Source organism: Lepisosteus platostomus, chromosome 4 (genome assembly GCF_059453375.1).
Source record: "Lepisosteus platostomus isolate fLepPlt1 chromosome 4, fLepPlt1.hap1, whole genome shotgun sequence".
NCBI classification, from domain to species: Eukaryota; Metazoa; Chordata; class Actinopteri; order Semionotiformes; family Lepisosteidae; genus Lepisosteus; species Lepisosteus platostomus.
This window is the reverse complement of record NC_142614.1, coordinates 32,939,354-32,957,656: the sequence shown is the minus strand read 5'-3', so window position 1 is coordinate 32,957,656 and position 18,303 is coordinate 32,939,354. Positions and strand designations below refer to the sequence as shown.

The 18,303-nt window shown below is 37.0% G+C and overlaps 1 protein-coding gene across 8 annotated transcripts in view; it reads right to left on the bottom strand.

Moving 5' to 3' along the window:
* Positions 1-2,295: 2,295 nt before the first annotated feature.
* The window catches only part of LOC148673124 (tyrosine-protein kinase JAK2-like), a 119,903-nt gene continuing 103,895 nt past the window's right edge, over positions 2,296-18,303 (bottom strand). For all 8 annotated transcript variants that reach the window (XM_088629415.1, XM_088629409.1, XM_088629411.1 and 5 more), the window contains 13 exons: positions 14,693-14,827; positions 13,481-13,568; positions 9,841-9,968; positions 8,180-8,318; positions 7,503-7,654; positions 7,150-7,300; positions 6,425-6,558; positions 6,031-6,220; positions 5,598-5,722; positions 5,015-5,187; positions 4,464-4,581; positions 3,783-3,896; positions 2,296-2,943 (listed from right to left, as the gene is read on the bottom strand). In XM_088629415.1, coding sequence (XP_088485541.1) covers positions 2,836-2,943; positions 3,783-3,896; positions 4,464-4,581; positions 5,015-5,187; positions 5,598-5,722; positions 6,031-6,220; positions 6,425-6,558; positions 7,150-7,300; positions 7,503-7,654; positions 8,180-8,318; positions 9,841-9,968; positions 13,481-13,568; positions 14,693-14,827 — 1,755 coding nt within the window. In that variant the 3' untranslated portion in view covers positions 2,296-2,835. The remainder of the gene's footprint in view (positions 2,944-3,782; positions 3,897-4,463; positions 4,582-5,014; positions 5,188-5,597; positions 5,723-6,030; positions 6,221-6,424; positions 6,559-7,149; positions 7,301-7,502; positions 7,655-8,179; positions 8,319-9,840; positions 9,969-13,480; positions 13,569-14,692; positions 14,828-18,303) is intronic.

Genomic DNA, 18,303 nt, shown 5'->3' with positions numbered 1-18,303 from the left:
CTCTACTGAATGAATAAAAGCATTTTATTAAAAACGCGTTTGCGTTTGTCTGGTATTTACTTTGGTCCCTTTTAACCGTTTTTTGATCTACTGTGTTGCTTTGAGATGCCACTTTTAAAGGTGATATGTAAAATAAAGTTTTTTATTATTGTTATAGAGAAACATGATCAGATTTTCCCTGGTTCAGAAAAAAAGATCTAAAGTGCTACACCTAACTTTCTTAATTTGATGTATTTAAAGCAGTGAACTACTGTAGGTGTAACATAACATTCAGAAATACAATCGAGAATAGTTTTGTGGTGTTTGTTTAGATGAAACGTTCCTAAAACGTATAACGTAACAAAATTAAAGACGATTAAAATCTGTAATCTTTCCACTTGTACTGTATGTCATCGGAAAGTTTCTGCTTTGTGTAAGGATGGTATCAAAAAGTAATCTTAAGTGGTGAGAAAGCTGTGCTCAATGTATTTAAGGGACTTAAAAGTAAAAGGAGATGCTTCATACTGCTTGAGTAATTTTAAAAACTAAGTTATAAATGCAGACGCTCCCTCGGTGCCGCGCCGGGTGTAAATATCAAAATATACATTCGTCCTGGGCAGAGGCTGGGGTGCGCGGGGAAGAGCAGGACAGGAGTGAAAGGCGGGGTTTAGGAAGGCGTACAGTCTGGGCAGGTATAGATTACACTTTTCTAAAACGTATTTGAAAAATAAAAACGATTACAATCGAATCCTTCCACGTTTGATCCCAAAATCCCAAGAAATATAAATCTAAACGGGTAGAAAGCTATGCTGAAAGTTTATTAAGATACTTAGAAGACAAAGATACTGTATCAATTTTTGTTGCATTAGCCTGATTATGATTAAAAAAACACATATAATTAAACACGTGTTTGCGATTTAAATCAAAACACGATTTAAATCAATATAAATGTTTATATTGTAACGCATACTGTCCAGCCTCCATTTCTCTATAAAAATATTACACACACACACAATAGAAGCAGGAAGCAGAAGCAGGGACCGTTGTCAGAAGGGAAGAAGGTGACTATTCATTGTTATCAAAAATGACTTAGAATCGATCATGTTGTGATATTTTGAAATATAAAAGTCAATTGATTGTCCATAATATTGCTATATTTTTTCGAAGAAATGTTTGTTAAAAGAAAAGTCCAGCACCAGCCGGATTTGAACACACAACCCGTGAGTTGGTAATCGGGCAGGTAGACCAGTAGGCTACAAGGGAAGTCATATGAAGAGAGAGGCGAAACAGCCCTACACAGCCCTGTCGCAGTACACGAATATAATCATATCGTTATTAAATTCTTTAGATACGCAATTCCATATTATATTAGCAGAAAAGCTTAAAACTACCACTTTTTCACACGCTATTTCACATGCTAGTTAAATACTTCGATGCTTAAAATCGTTAGGGAGAAATGGAATACCGGTGTGAATCTGACTGGCTGACACCCTTCTGAAGTGGTTCCATAAAATCTGGTATACGGAAAAGAAAGCGTTGATAAAAAAGCCTGGATTCTCATGTATCTCATACAAGTATCTTTTAATACAGTCTTTGCTGTGCTCTTGAGGATCCTTGTGATATTTTGAGCTCTAGTTGAATGATAAGTGTCGCATTTTAAATCATTTTCGTAGTTAGAAATTATGAAACGCCCTGTTAAAAGCAAGGGAGTTTTTATGCCCGTTGAAGTAAAACAAAATGCCTGACAAAGTATGGCTTGGACAGATTCCAAGTGCTTGTACAAATGTGCTAAAGAAATTATACTTTGAGTATACAGCTTGTCCAAAGTCATTCATTATTAATACTATTAGTAATATCTTCGGTAAAGGCTTTGATGCATAAATATTTCTGATAAAGGTAGGTTGTGTACTTTTGTCCAACTGAGCAATCTTGCTTTCATAAAATATACCAACATTTTAATGACTGATGATTAACATGCTGCAATACACAGTTCAAAATTAAAAGCTCAAATGCTGTACATGAGAGGTTAAGCTCCCCCTGGCGGTTTTACAAGGTGACGCCGGAGTTTCCGGCATGACGTCAAATGACGCGATTAACCGCGTGATACTGCGTGAAACCGCGTGATACCGCGACACGCCCACCGGGGTATGCCGCGAAATACCCCACCCATTTTGAATGGCTGCATCTGTAGAAAGACTAAGAGTAATGACTAAGGCTCTAAAAGTTAAATTCTTTTCCTCAGTGAAAAGAATGCTTTTATATATAGTTGGATTTGCACTAAAACAGAAATATTAAAATACACAAACACTTACAGAATTACAGAATTATCTCTTTATTCCAACAGTGTCTGCAACACAATGAAAAAAATACAAAATTATAGATTTATATTTTACAAGCAATTATGCAATATATTCAAACCAAGTTCTCCATTTACATTCACTGTTTGTGGACTGCTCAACTATAATCTGCATTGCATTAAAAAAACTTGTCTTCATGATTATATATTATCTGTAAAAAAATACAAACAAAACCTTATATTCACTTCACAGTTTTGCCTTCTTAAAATAAGGAGAAAAGGCCAGCACTGCTGACAATATACAATATAGGATGCAGAAAAACAAATTACAAAAACATTAGGAATATACCCTCTCCTCTTTCTGATACAAGTGCCTTTGAAAAGTTCCAGTGGAAGTAAAATAATTCAGTCAACTGTGAAGCCAGAGATTTTAAACAGGAAGCCAGCCAGGGCTGCTAGTCCCAACTCATAGTCCTTGCCATAGTTAAATGGCCTAAGTGTCGGTTGTATTCATGAATTAAAGAAAAAATTCCTTCCTCAAGAAATGCACTTTGGTGGCTTCATCCTTCCTTGCTATCCCGGAAATTGTCCACTCCCAGTGTCAGGTCCTTAAAGGATGGCCTCTGAGCTGGATCATTGGTCCAACAATCCAGCATCATTTGATAAATCTGAAACAAATTTTTATTTTTCAGAAAAATACCTTCTGACAGAAGTATTATCACTGATACATTGAACTTCAGGCAGAATACATTCTTACCATACCATACATACTGCAAAACAAACACGACATCAAGTTGCCCCATACTGAAATCAGTGGCAACTGTATTTGAATGCTTATAACACATTAGTTTGATTAGTCTGCTTTGTGTCATGTTAAAGAAGATTAGAACAGCTAAACTCCTTCACAAAGTTGAAACTTGGCTACATCAGCCTGACTCAAATTAAAAAATGGAAAATGTCCACTTCCAATTTTTATATAAAAAAATCTAAAATGGCCAAAGAACCACTAGATTCAGCATTTACCAATATTCATACTGTAGGTGAATTCCACTCTCTACTCTTATGTCTCACTGCAAAATGTTTTATACAGCAAACACAATAGTTTGTAAAATAAAACCAAGAACCTGAAAACAAAGATAATGCTCAATAACCAAACTAATTAATGATGTGTTTCAGTCCCAAATTAAGTTATTGATCATTATTTATATACAGTACAGCTCTTTTTAGGTACAGTATATTCAATTCAATTTTCAAACTCTGGAAGTGCTATTAATGCAACTCTTCTTTTAGCAATTTTTATTTTGGTCTATAAATATAAGTACACACTTCATTCATGAATAAAATACATTATGAAGGTGATATTTTAAAGGCTCTTCTAAGTGTGCAGCGACTTATAGTTTGCAGTCTTAAAATAGTGTCATAGCACAAATCAACTTTTTGTATATAAGAGACAACTATGAAAAATTATGCATGTAGCTAAAAATATATAAAATCAATAAGATGCTACCTCCTTAGGGCATCCTTCTGGACAGGCCAATCTGTTGCCAGTTTTAAGGATCTCAATTAGGTGGTAGACAATCATCTGTCCCTGCTTGTCATTACCAATCATCCGCATAAACTCCTGTGGACAGAACACAGATAAGTATTAACACTTAATTGAACATGATTTGGTACCAGCACTTGCAAATTAATACTCACAGAAAACCCACTGTATGTATAATCTGTTGTGTTTCAATCTTTAGATTTGAAATGCTGGGATATTGTAAAAGAACATTTGTGTACAGTTTACAGTTAAATCTGTCTTCATCCTGACATTTTTTATATAATGTAAAACAGTAACAGACTACAATTACAATTTACCCCAAAGAACACAACCAATATGCAATATAATCTAAAATATGACATTGTACAACAAAATAAATGCCCTTTTTTACAGTGTCTTTATGGGCATAGAATCTCAAAGCACTGCACTATACAATAAAAATGGGACCACAAAAAACATAAATCACATTTGTTGAAATAAGACGAGGGAAACCTGTATTGCCTTAAATATGTACTCTAAATTTCACAATGACAAAAAACATTGTGAATTGAAATTTTTTATACCTGCAGAACTTCTACCATGCACAATTTTTTTTTCTGTGGTTTTATTTTTCTGAAGGAATCACTATGATGAAGACAGACATACCGCTGGTGGACTCTTATTCTTGTCACTGTGTGTGAACAGTTCATATAACACCACTCCAAAGCTCCAGACATCTGATGCCACGGAGAACTTGCTCTCAGTCAGGGACTCGGGAGCGTACCTGTATCATTCAAAACAGTTTGAACTTACTCACAGTTCTTTACAGTTGTTTCATTTCATATATATGAAGCCTTTCAATATTAATTGTCAAAAATAAAAGGATAAAGAAAAGACAGAAGTCTTACAATTTTTATATTCACTGCATTTTCATTATCAATATTTTTTAAGGAAAAATTAATCTGAAGGTACACATCCTTTTGACACTATTTTAAACTTTCAACAAGAGCAAGGAACATCCAACTATTAAATTCCTGTTCCTAATTTGGAATAAAACACTAACACAATCTTAAAATCTATACTATACTGCATATTGATTGAAATCTTATAATTATGACTTAGAATTTGACTTCAATACTTATTATTCATTATAAATCAGTTTTAAAATGGAGTGTAATTCTCTGTGTTTTAGGAGAAACAAAAAATAAAAATCTTACCAGAAAATAGGACTTTCTCCTGGTTCCTTGACTTTGTAATACTCTTTGTCCTGTGGCAGAACCTTTGTTAAACCAAAATCTCCAATTTTCACTCTGTTCTCACTCTCAACAAGGATATTTCTGGTAGCCAGGTCTCTGTGGATGTACCTCTTAGTTGCAAGGTAATCCATCCCCTGAAGAGTAGGAAGCACATATTGTCACGCACAGCTCTTTTAACCTCTATTAGACCTGTACATTACACCCAGGCTACTGTATGCAATAAAGCCTACAAAGGCAATAACACAGTCGTGATTTAAAGATCTTTTTCAAATCTTATATTGTTCTACAAGTTTCACCAAGTTACTTAAGCAAGAATGGTCTTGCAATCTACAAGGAGAAACATGAAAATTGTCCTTACTTTATTACTGAATTTCACTTTTGTGTCAAAAGAAAGCTTCAGCATTTTTATTTAATCACTTTCCAGTCAATATTAAAGAAAGCCATTTGAATTGATGTGATATATAGAGCCTTATTTTTTAAATACTTAGAGCAGGATACTGCAATGGTCCAGAAGGTGGTTTAAAACAAAATCGACACTATGTACCTTGCATATTTGAGATGCATAATGAAGCAACTTCTTATGGTCAATCCTTTCCTTATTTTTGATTAAGTAGTCTCGTAAGCTCCCAAAGGGGAGATACTCCATGATGAGCCGCAGGTTTCTTCGGCCTTTAGTGAAAAAGAGGAAACAAACAAAATGAATGGAAGTAATTCCTAATTCAAAAATTTCTGAGCTCTGGCTGTGAAGAACAATATGATGATCAAGATGATTGCTTCTGAACACAGGTAAGCTAGGAGATGCCAAAAGCAGTCCTGTTTTCTCAGATGTATTTTTTTCCAGACACCCTGTAGTAGTTTAGTGGACAACCGGTTAGGAGCAGCTTCTTTAGAGTGGATGGACTGCTGCTAGAATTAAGCTTTCCTGACATAGGGGAGGGTGTGCCATTGTAAACAAGGCCTTCTCTTTGCCCACCTACCGGCACTGTAGCACACTCCCTTGTACTTGACAATGTTGTCATGCTGAAGTGACTTGAGGATCTCAATCTCGCGCTCAAAGTCGCGCAGGTGCTCAGCGGTACTGTGCTGTAGCTTCTTCACAGCCACCACCTCCCCAGTGTTGTCCTGCAGAGGGTCATAGCGGCACATCTCCACACTGCCAAAATTGCCCTGAGCGGAGAGAGAACATTCACTTCAAACACACAGGAATCTCCAGCTCCATCATGTACTCCATTCCACCACTTCTTACACTGCTTTTACTTTAAAGCAAACTCAATTGCTACCACATATGCTTTAGTATCACCCAGGTCAAATAAAAGTCTTTCAAAACCACCCAATTACATGAAAAACAGTTTTAATGGTGACTTTATTTACCTTGCCAAGTTGCTGTAGAAAAATCAAGTGCCTCTCTTCAAATTGAGCAGGTTCTTGGTTTTCAAAAGCACCGCCATACCCAAATCCACCAGATCGATTTGGCAACATGTCACTTTCAAGCAGCAACTCATAGTCTAAGTAGACAAAAGCAAAAAAAGCATTTCTGAAAATGTTTCTTATACTTGCTATACGCCATTCATTTTGTTCACCAGTTGGTAATGCTGTAGTGTCTATTTTCTCAGTTGCTGTATGAAAAGTGATATGGACATTTGCTATTTGTGAAAGTTATTAATATTTATATTTAAAAATCTGTTAAAAACAGGTTACCTGTTCTGTCTGTAATCAAAATGATTATCTTTCGGCTTTTACATGAACATGATTACTGTAAGTGCTGTAGCCCTACTACAAGCAGCCCGAGAAAACTCAAGACAACCATGAAATATACTCTGTATCAACAGCTCTCTGAACTCTGGCTTTACCGGCAGCACCTGGCCTGTTTCACACTGCTGCTGTGCCAGACAACACCAGCCATAGAGTAATCCAGTAAGCCCACTCCAGCCTTCAAATGGAATAGTCCACTAGTGGCACAGCCTGGGCTGGAAGGTGGTCATACTCAGGCTTCCACACTTATCCTAATTTCAGAGCTGGGACACAGGGAAGCATTGGACTGTGCTCTGTCAACGGACCCCTGAGCGTTCCTCTTCACAGCGGAAGGATGCGACTACCTGGAGTGAAGAGGCTGTTGAGATCCCTGATGATGGCTCGGAAAGATGGCCTATAAGCGGGCTCATAATCCATGCAGTTATTGATAAGGTTGGCCAGTTCTGTCCATTTTGGAGCAGGCAGCTGATGGTGATCTTCATAGAACAGATACTTCTAAAGCGACAGGTACATGACAAAAGGCTAGTTAAAATATGGCAGTTTAAACAAACTTGTAGTTGTTCTAAATATTGTGAAGAATCTGTCACACTGTACTGCCCTTGTCCAAACGACACTGGGAAAAATTGTGGATAGAACAATGGAAAGTAGACAAAGTAAAAACAAAAGGGAATGTGTAAGGTCCCTATACGGCGCTCACTTTAGTTGAGTCCAAGGTGCTGAGGGGCTTATCGCCACCACTGCATATCTCCCAAAGTGTTGTGCCAAAACTCCACTTGTCTGTGGCCAGGCTGAGGTTCTTTGGATCTTCAATACATTCTGGAGGCACCCATGGGATCCTTTCAATGAGAACTGAAAAACAAAGCAGTAAAGTTTTTTTTGTGAAAAGAATACTAAAGTATTTTAGTCAATAAAAACTCTCGTCTTTAAACACTGCTAGTCACCATTGAATTATTTTAATGTGCAATGGTCCAGATGTAACCTCTATCAGAAGTGTTTGAAGATAGCAAAAGATCATTAAATAATGCATAGGAGAAAACCAAAATCTTTTGCCAACTCACAGAGCCAATAGGGGACCACTGAAAAGACCTCATCTGCAGATACTCTATGTTCAAGTTACATTTCCATTTTGCATTTAATTGTGGTGACCCCATAAAGACAGAACTTTGTAGGATCCATCCCTATTTATTGGCTAAATAAAATCAACAACTGGGATACACTGCTCAATTTGATCAAATTTGAAATCCTTCAAAAGGGCTAGGAAACACACTCTACTACTCTGTCTAAATTGTAGGTAGTAATAAAACCTTAACATTCCTATAAATCATTCATGAGAAATGCAATATTTATGGCTGAAAATGAAAAAGGCTCGCTTACCTTCTTTTGGGAGCACGGTGATGCTCACTCCTGGATCACTGAGCTTTATGAAGGGAGGATTGCCATTTTTTCTATCCTCTTCCCGGATGAGTAATAGGTTTTTGGCACATACATTTCCATGGACAAGGCTTTTGTCTTCCTATATAAGGGGAAGAAAAGGAAATCAAGTACACCAATTACTTATTAATTACTTATTAAGAGTGTGTCATACAGACTTCTTTGACATTTGTAAGGCAGTGCTATTGAAACAAAGTTATTTTATATTTTATGAAAGCCATTATTGTAGAATATCAGGTTTTAAAAAAGAAAAAATAATTAAGGGACATCTTGGTATACAAATGTATACAGAATAACACAAAATTCAATACATTAGATATATGTCTTTTTTGTTGTGCAATTAATGTGGGCCAAATTTCAACCTTAATGGCAGGCTGATGACTGCTGTGACTTCTTGCCAAGGCCAAGAGAATTATGTGCCACCACATTAAACAATCGCCACTTTTTAAACTCAGAGCATCTTTAATCACTAAGAGATCATAGTGAAACAGCTTAAAAACCTAATCACTTTAATAAAAATTGCAGTGTGCTCTGGAAAGAATTCAAAGTCTGAAAGATTTATGGACTTTGAAACAGACAACAAAGTGGACTTCAGAATACAGGTCTGTAACTGAGCAGCATATGGGAGGTGGTGGCTTTTTTATGGTGGCTTTTAATGCATATTAAAAAGAAGATCTGATCACCCGGATGACCATTTTATTTGTTTTCAATTTAACAACATCCAATTTTATCTGGTGTTTCGCTGTGCCAATTTTCATTAAAACCTCTGAAGTTTTTTCAGGAAATCAAGAAAAATAGGTTTGATGATTGTCTTGCACCACACCTCCACCCAATACAGTATATACCAGACTTTCAAAGCTTTGTGTGCTTGAGAAAAACTTAACTGTAATGTTCTAAAAAGTTAATGTAAAAGTTAAAAGATAATAATATACCAACAGAAATCACTTGTCTCTTGTAGGAACATTTGAATGGGGGAAAAGTGAATGCAGCAAAGTACTTTACTGATAACTCTATAATAGTATATACATATTACAAAAAATGATCCTCCTGGATTTTGGCCTTTTAAGCAGGAGGTATCAAAAACGTTACCACAGAGATAACTCGTGGCAACCATGCGTTCATAGTGAAGTTGATTTTTTATCCCTGTGAAGCAGAATTTTCTAAGCTGTTGATTTTTCACTCACTAATAGTTTTACCCTGCTGATGATGTGGTGTTGCAACTGTAATCCTGCTCAGCAGGACTGGAACCACAGGTTCAGATATTTGGTGTCTGTGCTTGGCAGAGGAGCCAATGGTGCTCCATAAAGCTACATACAGTATGTTAGATTATGAAGGAAGGCTTCTAAGTCAGAAATCCTCCCAAAAGGTACAGTGCTAAAGTAATTTTAAGGTACTTTGCAACAATTTAAAACATGATATACTTCATTAAACACCCCTTCCCAAACACATTCAATTAAAATGTGCAGAAATTCCCTCATGAGGAAAAACCAAAAATAACCAGATAGATTACTTTATAATTCCTACAAATTCAATTCAAATGAAATGGGACCAAACACTCTGATACCCATGATACTTGTTACATTGATATAGTTATGAATCCTTACCAAGAAATGCATAGCCCAAGCAAGTTGCTTCGCTACCTCGAGCTTCCAAATGATATTCACAGAGTTTTTGTTCTTCTTCAGGTAGGTGTCCAACGACCCAAACTTCACATATTCCTGAACCATAATGTCTGTAAAAGAAACATAAATTTTAGAAACTGACAGGTTCAGATTTGGCCGGGGACTATGGTACTGTCAATTATTCTGAGAGAGGGACATTGAAGATGTTTAGTTAGATATCAGACAGAGCTAGGCTTTTGTTTTTGCGATTTACTCTACAGTACAAAAAGAACTGAAAGTGCCTTACAGAAGTGTTTGTATCTCTTTCACTCTGCCTACCAGGGATACTACAATGGTTAAAAATACCAAAGTGAATCTAGTTTAAAAATAAATTAAAAGTTTTAGTCAAGCCAAATTGGAAGCCTGTTTGCAAAATAAATACAAATTCGCAAACAGGTTTGCTCTTTGTAATACACAATATGGTTTCAACCAAATGATTTAATCATATTTTGGGTCTTATTTAAAAAAAATAACTTTCAAATAAAAAAAGCACTTAAACATTTAAAAGAGAAATAAGATAATTGAGATAATTTTCCATCCTTTATACTAGAGCTATGAAGCAGATTTTTTTATTATATACTGTATATAAAATTGTGGCTCCTTGTGTCATACAGTGGATGTGACATTAACATAAAATAGTGCAAATAAGATAAGATAAGATCACTTTATTAGCCATATACAATTTCTTGCATTAGGAACTTGTCTTTTCGCATACCCCAGCTTGCTCTCCATGAGACAAAGACCCATGGACCCAATAGAATAAGATTCCTCTGCCAGCTGCGGGATTTGAACCGGCAACCTTCCAGCCACAGGCACAGATCCTTAGCCACAGAGCCACCGCTCCGCCCATAAAATGTTCATCCTATTGTATTTGAAATCTGAAGGTAGCATGTCAATAAGGAAGCATATAAATTGCATCACTACTAGAATTTACTACTACTACTAATAATAATAACTTCTACACTACTGAAGAAAGATATAAGATGTGAAAAGGGGTTAACTGATTTCTTTCTGCACAAAGACTTCTTGTAACACAGTAATGGGGGGCCCCCTATGTTTGGACATTCCTAAGACCTTGAACACTTTCAATGGTCGGTTTTATCTTACCTTAGTTGGGGGGGGGGGTATTTATCTTGCACTTGGAATTTCATATCAATTAACTCCCATCCCGCCATAACTCAAAGGCACTTAAACATGGTATGTCTTGTGTTACAAGAAGTCTTTGTGCAGAAAGAAATCAGTTAACACCTTTTCACATCTTATATCTTTCTTCAGCAGTGTAGTAGTTATTATTATTAGTAAATTCTAGTAGTGATGCAATTTATACACTTCCTTATTGACATCCTACCTTCAGATTTCAAATACAATAGGATGAACAGAACAAGGCCTTGTGGACAGTGACTGTCCTGGTCAAATATTTGACCTGTGTGTATCACAGTCCCCTTCAATGAACACAAGAGATCTCAGTGTTCCTATTTTCTGAGAACAGATCTAGTTGATCAATACTCCCTCGCTCTCTAAGACGTCATTTGTATGATTTGTCTCTTGCAAAGCACACTGTATTGCAGTGGCTTCCTGTTCTGTTCACAAGCTTTTAATATGCACGATTCTGAAATGCAAAGGACTGAATTACATCCTGCCTACACCCAGTCAGCTAAAAGGAATGAGAATAATGCACATCAAGAATGCCCACATGGGCTCTTTTTCACTCAGACCAGGCATATTACAGTGTTGGAAGACTTCTGAACAAAGCAATGGAGTGACAATGCAGACGTAATGCATTTCACAGTCAGATGCACTTGTTGGAATTAAAATGTAGTTTCTTGCAGCAAAAGTCAATGCAGAGTTGTTACATAAAAGATAATACAGGCTAGTGATTTTCAGTTTATGACAGGGTCATTCGAAATTTTCTTTTCAATTGCAACATTCAGCCCAGCAGGGGTTATGTTGCACTTACACTTTACACCTACTATAGGTAATATAGAATTCCAGTATTCCTTATTGTAGATATGTAGATTGTAGAATGTGGAATTCCTGTATTCTTTGAGGCTTTAACCAAAACTGGAGATCCTCTTGTGCATGGGTTCCCAGCCCTGGTCCAGGGGGACTGCCATGTCTGCTGGTTTTAGTTTTCAGTGGGGTCTTTAATCATGTAATTGGTCTCAATTTGATTAAACTCTTCTTTGGCAATCATTGGTTTAAAAAATACACTGAAAACTATACTATTTTTAACAACTTCAGCACATAACTTCGTTCTTTAACTTTCTAATTAAGAACGAGCTCTCTTATTTATAACAAAATACTTATAAAAGGAAATTACTTTATGATGAATAGAGAAAGAAGAAAGATAATGTATTTCTCACACTCAACTGGATTCATTTTAGCTAATACACCTAAACAAGGAGTGTTCTGAAACTGAGGAGTTGGCATAGGGGTGATACCAATATAAAAACCCATAAAACAGTTTCAGAACCAAAACTAATTTTAAAAATAGAAAACCTGAAATAGAAAGATGAAACCAATTTGCCTGCAATCATAAAACTAGCGGTCTCCCAGGACCAGAGTTGAGAACAGTTGCTCTATAGTTGAATATCTCAGGGCACAAAAAGTTTCCTTAGAAACTTATTTTTTTTTCTCAAATGCAAACCTGCTTTGTAAAGGCTAGCTTTAACTTAATGAAGGCGATTTTCTGGTCTGGTTAACAAACATAAAAAACATAAGTAACTCAATGAATGTATCATTACACCGTCATTGTAGGGATTGTAGTTGAACCACTGTATCTGAGAATGAAGAAATTTGGCGTCTGTTGTTATTGACCTAAGTCAACCTGTGGTTTGCCATACACTGTTCTGTTATACAACAGCTACCTGTGGTAGAGTTCTCGCTATGATATAAGCAAGTGAGTGATCTAGAGATGTGACATAGCATACTTTATAACAACCCTGTATGTGATGTGACTTACACAGTCTGTGCTGATGATAAGTAATATATCCATTATATTAAATTGAATTTAGCATAAAACCTCTCTGACTCATTTTCAATGTTCTTTCTTATCACAAAAAGTAATTTATTTAGTTTTTTTCCACTTAAACTGAAACATTTAAAATTAAATTAAATAAATTTAAAAACATTTTTTGTCTTCTATCATTGCCTAATTGGAAATCTCCAATTATGTGACTACTTGGTTTGCCACCAAAACACCAGAATATTTACAACTGAGTTGAAAACAACACATATATTCTTGTTTTTTGTTTCACATCTGTGCCAAAAACAATACTAAGGCATCAGGTGTACTGCAAATTCACACAGACCACAAGAGACACTGCTGCACAGCCAAGGGTTACATTGCAAAAACATTTCCCATTACGAAAGAAAATGCCAAAACCTCCCATTCATATCAAAGGCCATCTCCTCTCATGGTAGAATGCCTTGGATTAAGAAGTAATTTATGTTGTAACAGTTAATCCTTAACAGTTTAGCTCTTAGAAATAAAATGTGTTGCAGGTCAAATGTGTACAGAAAGACTGTATTGTAGTAACAGGTCTAAATTTCAAGATTGGTCAGATAGAATGCAAAGACTTACTCTCTTCACCACACACACAGACTCCGTAATTCAACAGCAGGTGCTTGTGGGAGAGCTGGCTCATCATGCTGGCAGCTTCAAAGAAAGACTGGAAGAGACAAATATTGTCAGACACATTCACTCTTAATTTGTACAGAAAAATCATTCTCACTGAGTCAGTGATTCAGAAAGTGTGGTTAATGGCAATTCAACTGAAAAAGTGGTTGACACACCTGAGAAGTATAGCATGTAGAAAGATAAATTAAGTTTTATACATAAAAGAACGGAAATTAAACATCTGTTTTAATAAAGAAAATATAATCAATTTTCAAATCCCTTACCAGTGACATACCTGTACCTAATGGCTCTAGAACACAAACCTAAATAATACTGTCAACTTGACTTCTCTAATGCCAAATTAAGATGCAAGAAAATTTAATCTGCTCGTTTTAGTAGAATGGTTTTCACAAACCTGCAGTCTCTCACAAATAATACTTGGCTATTCCAACTGATTGGTAGAAAAGATAAATAAATTAGCCTTTTAAGATATCTTAGTTTAACATTGTTGAAATGTTCGCTATCATATCACCCTGCAACTCACAACTGGCAACCCACTGAAGCTAAGCAGGTGTGAGCCTGGTCAGTACCTGGATAAGAGACCTCCTGGGAAAAACTAAGGTTGCTGCTGGAAGAGGTGTTAGTGGGGCCAGCAGGGGGTGTTCACCCTGCGGTCCATGTGGGTCCTAATGCCCCAGTATAGTGACGGGGACACTATACTGTAAACAGGCGCCGTCCTTCGGATGAGACATACAACCGAGGTCCTGACTGGTCATTAAAAATCCCAGGGTGTTTCTGGAAAAGAGTAGGGGTGTAACCCCGGCGTCCTAACCAAATTTCCCATTGGCCCATATCAATCATGGCCTCCTAATAATCCCTATCTATGAATTGGCTTCATTACTCTGCTCTCCTCCCCACTGATAGCTGATGTGTGGTGAGCGTTCTGGCGCACTGTGGCTGCCGTCGCATCATCCAGGTGGATGCTGCACATTGGTGGTGGTGGAGGGGAGTCCCCATTACCTGTAAAAGCGCTTTGAGTGGAGTGTCCAGAAAAGCGCTATATAAGTGTAAGCAATTATTATTATTATTATTATTATGATGTCGCTATGTCTATGACTTCAGGAGCTTCAGTTACCTGCAAAGATAGGAAATAACTAGCAAGTGTTTTATACACACCTCAGAATAATTCCTGTGTGCTCTATCCAGAATCTTCACAATGACTTCAGTTTCATGCATTTGACCATAGTCCCCAAGCTCTTTCCTGATTCCTCTGAAAATCTTGGTAAATGTTCCTTGGCCTAAACTGTCATGCTGCAAACAAACAAACATACTGTTATCATCATGAGATACATTAAGTAAAAAAACAGATATTTTGTCAAGACTCTGCAGCAAACAAAAAGTAACCAAAGTTCTACAACACTGACAAATGTTGCAACAAGTTAAAATCCAATAAATCTGTGGTTCTCAAACTTTTTGGACCAAGTACCACCCCTGATCCAGCATCCAAGTACCACCTATAAGACATCTTCTCATAGGGACCCCAGAAACACTCACATACACATAAAATAAATATTATAATAATAAACTTTAATAATAGGAACAATAATAACCAGGAACAACAACAAATAAAAATAAACAATAAAAAAGCACTATTTCAGTGAGAGGGGTGAGCCTGTTTAGTCGAGCAAAGCAGATGTGAATTCATTTTTTGAGCCTTGACACAATTCACAACAGAGTCTAACTGAGTCTTTAAATCGTCAGGCATTTTCTTGATGGATGCTGCAGTGCATCCACTTCATATCTGAAGCAAAATCTATTATAAATCGTCAGGCATTTTCTTGATGGCAAAGGTCTCGCAGTGGATGTTGCAATGCATCCATTCATTTCTGCAGCAACCTCTCTAATTCGTGCAACTACACCGCTGTGTCAGTTTGTCATCGCTCTAGCACCGTCTGTACAAACTCCGATGCATTTTATCCAGTCGATGCCATTCTCTTCGATAAATTCATTCAGAAGCTGAAATATGTGCTCTCCTGTAGTTCCTGTTGGTAGCGGTTTACAGAACAGAAAGTCCACATGGGACGTACCCTCAAACTCGTATCTAACGTAAACGAGCGAACTGGCCAAATCGACTACAGACTCATCTAATTCCAATGAAAAGCATCTGCTCATCTTAACGGGCTCTACCAGCGTACCTTTGATATCATCCGCCATTTCAATAATTCTATGAGTGACTGCGTCTTTCAGAGGGGGCAGCAGGTCGAGCTGTTTAGCAGCCTTTTCTCCACACATAATACGTGTCAGCTCTTTTGCCAATGGTAAACAAGGTTCTTCAAAAATAGTGTGGGGCTTACCTGCTTTAGCAATCCGCAAGCTTGTATTTTTCCCCGTTACCGTTTCAGGAGTCCGTCTCAGAAGTTAAAAGAAGTTTTTATTTCATGCGCATGGGAGCGAAACACAGAGACGCTCGGTGTATTTTTCTCAAACTAACCTAGAACAGTTCTTAAATATTTTTCTGTTATCTATCACGCTTTCCTGTGCTCACAAGATCACCAGCGTTCCTAGCACGCATTACTACGCATTCTCCTACCTCTCTATTTGCTGGAGATATGTTTTTTTAAATACAATTGATCACTTACGTTCATAGCACGCATTCCTATAGAACGGTATAGAACTACATTGTAGCTCTTGTGTCCACTCAAGTATTAGCGCGCGCCGTATCGTAGTACGTGGGCTGCGTATTCGACACACATTAAAATAGAAAATATGAAAACCTGTCCCAATTTTTCAGCACACACAACAAAGGTCCAGGGTCATATGGCGTACCAGCTGGCGGCGCGCCGCGTACCACTGCTGGTACACGTACCACAGTTTGAGAACCACTGCAGTAAATCATTACAACATGGCAGTTAATGGAAAAATGTCTAAGTTTGAACTGCCATTACAACAAGTTCAAATTTCTTGTTTCAATGTTCAGTTTTTAAGTGCTATTATGGATGTCTCACGGGTCATCATATTACAACTGGAAAAAAACTGCACAATTGATAAAATCGCAAGGTTTTAACTTTGTGTTACTTAAAGAGTAAGAAACAATATAAAACAAAAGATACTACACTTTGCAACATTAAGGACTACAAGGAAACCTTATAATCTTAACAAAGGCATGTGAGAATTAATTTGAGTAAGTGCCCATTAGTCAATACACTATTACCTAGAAGACTGGAATGTTCTGTTTCTGTAATCCAGATATTGTACCCCCCCAGAATTTTATTTTATTGTTTGAGCTCAACAAATCAGCGTGCTAAAAAGCTTATCTTCTCCAATTCATCTGTTGGATGTGGCCAAAGCATCAAAGCCCCTTCCAGCCACTGATGCCTTTATCTATGGGTCGGATCTGACTGGTCTTCACAGAAGAGTCAATACCATTATTAAGGGATAGCTAGATGTGTGGTTTATGAGGGCCAAAAGTGAAGTAACAGGGGTCAGTGACATGAAAAATGGCTATCAAAGTCAACCCTTAATCCAGGCTCCCCATCCCATATGCTAAAACCAAATGACGAGTTAATGAAGCTGGTGACTACGCCACTTCACTTAAATACTAATCCACTAGCGCTAACCATCAGCAATTACCCCTTTGATGGATCTCCAGCATGTTAGCATTTAGATTATTTTTTTTTCGGTGTCACAGGAGACAATGACTTTTTGGTGAAATAAAGTCCACAAAATGTCTGGCTGCAGCTCAGTTGTTGATGCATAAAAACTTAGCATCAACAAGGTTTACCACTTTAATTGTGCAGCTGCATTGTCTCTGATGTTGCATTTTTTTGTCAAAAAGCATATTTTTTGCTGCATTTTTGTTGAAAAATGCACGATTAAATGCCAATGAATCTTCATACATTCTTCAATTATTCTTGCTTTTTGTTCATTAAATGATTATAAACGGCTAAGAACCTAAGACATATTGTGCTTTTAGATTTTCACAGATTTTCTTAGCAATTCAACTGGTGATTGAGTATGTCATACTTAAAAAGTCCAAAATGAACAGTAATTGTCAAATAATTATACCCATTAAATTACACAAAAGACTAAAGAAGTATCTCTCTAAAATATAGAGATATACCTAAGAAGATATAAGAAGTATTTCTCAAACTCCCAACTGCTGGCAGTTGGAGCTCAGCCTGTGCTTTCTGGGTATCATGTACATTGTACATGATTGTTTCTCACTCCAGTCAGATAATCAGCCAGTATGAACAGCCTGTTTAGGACCTACTGCATTCCAGTTCAGTGTTACTGGGGTGTGCTGTCATTTGTCATTTGGTTTACTCAGATTTGTGGTGTTTTAGCAGTGTCATCCTGAAGCTGGTTATTGTCAGTGTGGCTCAGGATAGTGAGTTTCTTGGCTCTGCAGTATCTTGGTACCAGTAGGAGTTTTGGTCACTGGTTTATAGGTGTAGCTATCTTCTATATATTAATGAACAAGGGATATCAGCCTATTTCAGCCCTTCAGGAATTGGTGACCATGGTATTTTTCTCTGCACATTAAGAATGTTTTTACAGAATGGTTTTTGTAGGGCTTTTATTTATTCTTAGTTTGTTACCCCATACATTAAACTGCCATACAGGGCAAAAGTCTGAATTACACTTTCACTTGGATTATGCTCTGTTTCCGACTACTTTGTACCCACATTTTGTGAGATGGTTGATATTGTAGAGCCTTCTTCTTACAGGACATATGGCATACAGATAACTAGGGAGTTTTAACCTGGCAGTGATTCTGCTCTCCTTTC